Below are 8,412 nucleotides of genomic sequence, written 5' to 3'. Positions count from 1 at the left end.
AATCTATTATAAAGGGGGTAATCTATTTGTGTGCATCTACTGCCACTCTTGTATGTTCTCAAGTGCTCCCTCTTCTTTTGAAGAACGTGTTCACTATTGCCACATCAAAAGACATGGCGGTCTACTATAGCTCTCCTTCTGGGTTTCTCTCCCCGATAACGTCCTCCATGCACACGTTCAAGTATATCATCATAACTTCCAACATGTCCATTAAAGTCTGCCCCCACTACAATCCTCTCCTGCTCTTCCAGTTCTTGCGTTACCTCATTCATTCGTTCCAAAAACTACTCTTCTTCCTCTGTATAGCTCACTGGTGGAGCATATGCACTAATGAAGTTCATTGTTACCATTCCATATCTTCACTCTTATAATGCAGTCATTCTTTCTACTCACTTCTGTTACTGCTTTCTTCATTTCCCCGACAACACTACACCAACGACATTCCTACCTTGCTCATTTGCAAAACTATAGATTAGCAGGGATCGTATTGCAATATGGTAGTTAATCAAGAGAATACTTGGGATAATTAGGGAAGTGATTAAAAGAACAGGTTCTTCTTCCTCATGTCTCTGTTCTTTGCAAATATTCTTATGGGGGTAGAATAGCCACACAGAGCAAAATCAGAACCTACAGGTGGCAGAAGGGAGTGCCCAAAATACAACTTTAACCTGTTGCCCTCTGTTTGTATCTCTGAATGTTCGTAAGTTACAAAAGTTGTATATCTTAGTTGAAATAGACCACTGGGCTGATTAAAGCTCTCCTGGGGATGGCCCGAAGAATTAGATATTTTCATGTGGTTAGGAACCAGTTGGTTACCTAGCAACAGGAACTACAGCTTATTGTGGGATCTGAACCACATATCAAGAAATTAATTTCTAATCAACAGAGACAAATTCATCTGTATGTTTGTAAGTAGGTGTGTCTAGTAGTACTATATTTATGGATATACCTCCCAATCGTGTTTGCATTTTGGACTAAAAAATAATGTGTAGTTACAGAGGCTACACACTGAATATAAGTCGGCATAGATGTCACAAATTAACATTGGAACAAAATTTATGGCAAAGGCCATTCAATGCCGAAAGTAAAAAGAGGTTTCAAAGGAGTAACAGGAAGAAAACCTTGCAGTTGTCAGGAGAGGGTAGAAGTAAGATGGAAGAATAAAAGGAATGAAAGGGGTTGCAGCTAGGGGCTGAAAGGAAACTACATAGAACCTTAAGTCTAGAGTGTACAGCATCAGATACGCTGCTGGTACTACTACCATAGGGGGAAGTTACAAATTACCCTTACACCTGGCTCATCCCAAATTTACTAGTGCTTGGGACCTCCTTTTCTTTGGACCTTGGGAAAAAAAAAAAAAAAGGCAAAATGTGTATACATACAGACCTTTACTGATGAAAAAGGAATGCATTTCACCTATCCAAGATTGTTTGTCAGTACTTGACAGCACTGAGTATATAAAGCAATCTTTTGTGTAATGAACACTTTTGGTATGGTCACTAACATAAGTGTCGTGTTATGTGCTTTTAACTAATAAATGACCTAAAAAAATAATTACCAATCTTTACTTGAGGATCTGTCACATCAATCCATTTATTTTTCCTTTATCATTATCATCACCATCACCCTGGAGCATCTTCAATCAGGAAAATGAAATATGAGATGTACTAGTGAAAATATGCATGTTTATTTATGCATACAAAACAATATGTACAAAAGATCAGATACTAATATGAAAAAAGTGACATAAGATAGGGGGAGGGGTAAATGGGCCTGTATATCATACAAGTTCAAGCAAGATTATGATTGTACTTTGGGGAATACACTGAGATCTGTTATAGTGTCATAAAATGAATTTCCTTCAGAATAATAAAAAATACATAATGACAAACATAATAACAAACTAATTCAAAGATATTCTAAAATATCACTAAAGAATCTACACAAGTCTTTTATAAATATAAAAATGTTCTTGCCCTCTAACTTTCTTATTGCTTGTACAGTTCCTATGAAAAGTAAGTTACATAAAAAATATTGCAATTAAACTGCCAAAGATTTTTTGACTAGTAAAAATCAATACAGAGCTCTCTCAGATCAAATGAGAAGAATGTAAATACGACTGCACAAACAGTCTCTAGATAAATAAAGTCTTGAATGCTATTTAGTTTGCCATGGCCGACATATATATATAATCAACAGGATAAACAGAAAGTTAGTGTTTAAAATATCCCAATCTCACCATAATCATTAGCCACCATGCATCAACAGGACAAAATATGACATCAAATTATGATTTGTAAGCATACTAATTCAGTGTTCAATTAATATGTAGCCATATTTTGATGCAACTTCCTTCAACAAATGGCACCTAATGAAGGTAATGATGAAGCATTGTTTAATATAAACAACCCTGGCCACTGAAAAAGTTAGAGAGAGAGAGAGAGAGAGAGAGAGAGAGAGAGAGATGACGAGAGAGAGATGAGAGGAGAGAGAGAGAGAGAGAGAGAGAGAGAGAGAGAGAGAGAGAGAGAGAGAGAGAGAGAGAGAGCGCTTCAGTGTAACATTAGTCATTACATTTTCAAGCTTTTGCAATTTCAAAGGCTAATTGTGGAAATATTTTTTTTATATTTCCTTTTCTACAAACAATCAAGCACGATAAAGTTACACTTAACAAAATGTTTTGGAAGTTCTATTGGCATAACATATATTTTCTTTTGTCTTAACACAGTCATTTTAAAGTTTAAAATTTGGCCCTCATACCACTTAGTTTTTTTCTAATACTTACTACTCATATAATTTATGAGAAAATGGAACACAAAAATCACCCTCAATTCGATTTTTGTGATGGAGGGGAGAGAAACTTTGCATTATAATAAAAACTTTTGGCCAATAATTCATCAGATAGGATCACTCAAAATAAAATCATACTGTATATATTAATTAATCAATAATATAAAACATACCCCATATTTTACCAATAAACATAAAACCTCAAATTACAAAACAGCCAAAGCCAATTCATTCATACACTGTTCTCTTAATTAATACTTAATAAAATTATCTATGTATTAAATATTAGCCATTACTTCCAACATAAAAAAATCTGAGCAGGAAGTGTACAAAATAAATGTTTAATGTCAAATGTGAAAATTTGCTCCACCTTCAAAATAAGTATCTATTTGTTCTTGTGAGGTAATGGAAATATATATCAAATGTTCATTAGTTTTCAAACTTTTGTCTCATTTCCATATCAAACAAACCCTGCTAAAGACTCCAGAGAAGATTGGCTTGTACCAGGATGAAAATTTTTCCAAACACTCACAGCAAAGTACAGGAAGTCACAAAAAATTTAAATGAACTTTCATTACTTGAATCCAAGGTGCTATGTTAACTTGACGGGAAGTGAAAGCTATAGGAACTTAATTCCCTGAGTCTTGTTTACAAATAATAATACTAGTCTTAGCTCTCCTGTATTTCTTGCTAATACCAATTCCACATCAAAATATAAATATCCAATGTTCTTATTAACTACTGCAATTTGGACAAAGCTTGCTTCACCAGCTACCACGCAGCGAGAACAAAAATTCATCTGACACAACTGAAGATGTTACAGAGAATTAAATCTGCTTGTTCCAATGGTGTCAAAAGAACATATATACTGCATGAAGAAGCTAATTTGTGTATATTTCCTTCCCACATACATCTATAATCTAAATATGTACCACACATTGCTATGAAGCTTCACTGAAAAATAGACCATCCTGTGCCAATACCACAATCATATCCACAAGCCTTTATAACTTACTGACCCATCTTACAGAGCACAATTACATGAAAGGTGCTAAAAAAAATTGTATAAAGATAAAGAATAAAAAGGAATATTGGATTCCCTGAATATGTGACAGATGGAAGAAGCTATGATTTGGACCAATGACTAGTCTACAAACAAAATGAATACATGTATACAGGATAAATAAATGTTAATTTATACCATAAAAGTAATATACACAAGGAAGAACTAACTAAAGTAAAGCTGTATATACAACAGATTCAGCATGGATAATAATGCAGTTCCCATGAGCACCCGCAGCATATTTTTTCCAGGGTTTTGGGGGGCAAATTATATTATAGATATATATATTGGGGGACTATAAAATATATATATATATATATATATATATATATATATATATATACTATATATATATAAAGATATATGATGTATAGATAGAGATGATATAATATATATATATATATATATATATGGATATATATATATAGTATATAGATATATGATATATATATAGATATATCTATATATATATATATATATATATATTATTATATATATACAAGAATATCAGATAGTATAAGATAGATATATATTAATATATAATATATCTATATATATATATATATATATATATATATATATATATATATATATATATATATATATATATAATTTCTTGCCCCTATGTGCGGGCACCCATGGCAGTCCCCTAACCTATCTCAAGATCATTTATTATTAACTGTTCTACCCACCAATAAATGTAATAGCTATCACTTTAAAGTATGTAGTAAAATAAATCTTTTGATCACAAAAAATTTAACTTTCTATAGAGGATAGTGTTCGCATTTCTTACAAATGCTTACTATCAAAGACATCCTCGTATTTAGGTTGTACTCAAGTCATCAACAACTTTCCACTATAAAATTTATCTACAAAAGTCACATGCTGAAAACTATACAAAATTATTTCCAATCAGGATTCATTTTCCTTTCAGTAACCTGCCTTTGGAAAAATTTCTTGTGCCAAGACAAGCTAATGATCTACATAATGTATATAGATGTGCGTGTAGAACACAAGTGAGGTTTGCATACATAGGCACCATCCACCAATTGAGATGGTATTTTCTCCTTCCTTTTCACTGACAAGGCAGGTGGTAATATATATTTCTCTTATTATTTATTAACTATACACTATACATTATCATCTTCCGGCGGATCTGCTCAACCCACACGAAGAATAGTCTCCAAAAAGGCCACAGATTTATGAGGGAATTTGGATTCACACAAATTCCACTCTTTCCAGTTTCAAGACATTCATTATCAAAAAGTTTACACAAAAATTTCACTTTCTTGAAAAATGTCATAATTTGCTAAATCACTCAGAAACCCAAATCACTGGTTAATCACATCACTGATTCTCAGAGTTTTCTAAACATAAAAGATTTTCTTTTATTCAACAGTTTCTTTTGGTAAAAATCTCAAACACTACCACAAAATAATTAAAGTAGCAAGACCAAAATAGTCTCAAGAATAATTCCATCACAAAAATGATATGGATTTGCAGTGGAATTCATGAGCAGTGCAAATTTACTATTCACCTGGAGCATCTTTGTGAAGACCTGCCCTTCACCAGTAACTGAGACTGATCAGACTGCTATTTCATGAGCAATTTGTCTTTAATCTAGAGCGGGAGGCACACATGAACTGCATATTGTATAGCATAGTATTTTGACTTTTATAAATGCATCAACTATGAAAAAAAAAAAAAAAAAAAAAAAAAAAAAAAAAAAAAAATCCAAATCTCATAATTTCTTGAAATATCCTTGATACAAGAATAACATTCAAGAAGTCACTATTAAAAGTTCCGAGGGGGTTCCCATACACGCATGTTGGAAAGGAACCCCCATAAAACTAAAGGGGCAGATTAACAGGTTTTTGAAGATGAATGTGGTGACTATCAAGGAAGCGCTTACAAAGGAGGGCAAAGTGAGGTGATGTCCAGTGTTGTAAGAGAAGACGACATTCTGATTCCAAACTTAACTCAAGTTTTGTTATCAAATGGTGATTCATTAATGCCTTGGTAGCCTCCATACTCTGAAAAAAATCCCAAAAATCATCTTAGATATCCATCAAGGTTCCTTACACAAATATACTTAAATTGAGAAATATTCTAAATGTAAAATACTTCAAAAGTATGTACTAATGTGAAAATATATACTGCATTTCCTGGCATTAAAGACCCAATTTTTTTCTTATATAAATCTCGGAAATTTACCATCCATCCTGAAGACCAAAGGTCACATCTTTTACAGACCTACCCTAATCTCAATATTTATTTTTACTAGATAGCAATCAGAAGTATGATCTCTGAATAGTGCATATATTATATATTCTAGAATAAAATAGTAAATAAACAAAAAATATAAAAAACACTACAAAATACTGTAGTACTATATATACATATCAGTTCCAGATTCAATTCCTCGTATTTATGAGTACATTCCATTTAAATGACAAGGACTGTATGAGAACAGTATTGTGTAGCTGATAAACGTGAATTTTTGGTACAGTCGACAACCAATATTTGCAGAGGTTAGGAACCACAACCCCCCAAATTTCTGCAATATATTGGAAGCCCACTGTAAAAACACTGTGTAATACTCTACTGTGTGACTGGCTCCTTCCAGCCAATAGATGTAGTCACATGGGTTAAACAATTAAATGTCAATAATACAGTATATATTGTGTATATCTTTTTATCAGGTAACCTCCCTTTTTATCTATCTATCACCTTTGGAGAGAGAGAGAGAGAGAGAGAGAGAGAGAGAGAGAGAGAGAGAGAGAGAGAGAGAGAGAGAGAGAGAGAGAGAGAGAGAGAGAGAGAGAGAGAGACTATATCCTTGTGGTCAGTAGTGTTAAGACATTTGACATAGCCTGACAGGTACACCCATGATATAGAAACAACAGGTAGTCCCACTCGCAGGTCTGGTGTATTGTTATGGAACCAACCATAATGTGTGATGTCACTTAACCCTTTGACTACGGCTGTGACGTATACAATACATTTACTGAAGTAGCCCAGAATACGGCTGTATCGTATACAGTCACTGGCAATTTCCTTTTATGTGGAAGGAATACTGATGATTGAAATGCTGGCCTCTTTTTTTTTTTTTTTTTTTTTTTTTTTTGATATGGTTACAATCTGCCAGCTGTCATACAGTGAATTCATATAATGCGCGTATTTCCCTAAAATTCATTAAGATGGTTGAAATACAAGCCAAATGGATGTCATTGTTATCAAGTTCAGCTGTACTTAGAAAAAAAAAAGTTCTTTCAAGTTTAGATGTTCATGGCTGTACACGTTTACGCAACGAGTTTAAGGTTAAAACCATACTTTCATCATTCTCTTTTGCCGTTTTTGAACTTATTTAACTAGAAGATGGGATAAAGTTAGGCTACTGTAATTTGGTCTCTCATAAGATCGGATTATTGTAAGATGAATTATCGTAACTTGAACACTGTATAAAACCTTATTATATCTACATATTCTAGACACCCGAAGGGTTGAAGGTAGGCTTTTTTCACTTTACGGTATTTATAAAACTATAATGTACTGTTCAGAACTACTGTATAGTAAATTCTATAGTACTATACTGCATAAATATAATTTGACTTATTACGCCATTGCGGGATTACGGTGCCGTTTGACTGGGCTAAGGTTCCGAACGAAGGTGTGGCACATCCGTAGACTTTAAAATTGCTTGGCATTGAAAATCGCTGTGTCGCCTGTCAGGAACGGAACTCATGCTGCTAACCGAGGGCCGCCTGTATATATATTAGGCATGTGTGTTTGTTTGTATGTATACATGCATATATGTATGTATGAATATATACACTCTTGATATGTAAGTACATACATATATCTTTATATTATATATATATATATATATATATATATATATATATATATGTGTGTGTGTGTGTGTGTGTGTGTGTGTGTGTGTGTGTGTGTGTGCGCATATTTATATATATATGTATATATATAGTTTTATATATATTATACTTGTTATATATATATATATATATATATATATATTATATATTATATATATATATATATATAGGTATATATATATATATATATATATATAATATATATAACATTATATATATATATATATATATATATATATAATATATAATATATATATATATATATATATATATACATAGACATATAGATATAGATAATAGAATATATATATAGTATATACTAGATTATATATATATATATATATATATATATATATATATATATACAGTCAGCGCCATTTGTATTGAGAATTTTTGGAATTCTCAATCATTTTGTTGTTTTTTGGACCCGTATCATATTTCTCGCAAAAAAATCGGCCGGGACAAAATAACTGATTGGCACATTTTACTTATCCACCCATGCACTACTGGTGACAATTTCAAAGAGTTAGTACCCAATTGTCAGCCATAAGGAGTGCATTTCTTTTGATGGCGGTCCACATATTTCGTTTTTGTGCTTTGTGTGCAGTGAGTGTTGGCGTCTACCACGCCCTTAGAGTGATGTCTGGTAAAAATACCAGCCATGAT

The 8,412-nt window shown here is 32.5% G+C and overlaps 1 protein-coding gene across 3 annotated transcripts in view; it reads right to left on the bottom strand.

The window, feature by feature from the left end:
• Window positions 1-5,552: 5,552 nt before the first annotated feature.
• LOC135198607 (uncharacterized) overlaps window positions 5,553-8,412 on the bottom strand; it is an 88,452-nt gene continuing 85,592 nt past the window's right edge. For all 3 annotated transcript variants that reach the window (XM_064226340.1, XM_064226342.1, XM_064226341.1), the window contains exon 7: window positions 5,553-5,886. In XM_064226340.1, coding sequence (XP_064082410.1) covers window positions 5,704-5,886 — 183 coding nt within the window. In that variant the 3' untranslated portion in view covers window positions 5,553-5,703. The remainder of the gene's footprint in view (window positions 5,887-8,412) is intronic.

Source organism: Macrobrachium nipponense, chromosome 22 (genome assembly GCF_015104395.2).
Source record: "Macrobrachium nipponense isolate FS-2020 chromosome 22, ASM1510439v2, whole genome shotgun sequence".
In the NCBI taxonomy this organism is placed as follows: Eukaryota; Metazoa; Arthropoda; class Malacostraca; order Decapoda; family Palaemonidae; genus Macrobrachium; species Macrobrachium nipponense.
The sequence above is the reverse complement of the archived record's forward strand: the minus strand, read 5'-3'. Positions and strand labels throughout refer to the sequence as shown.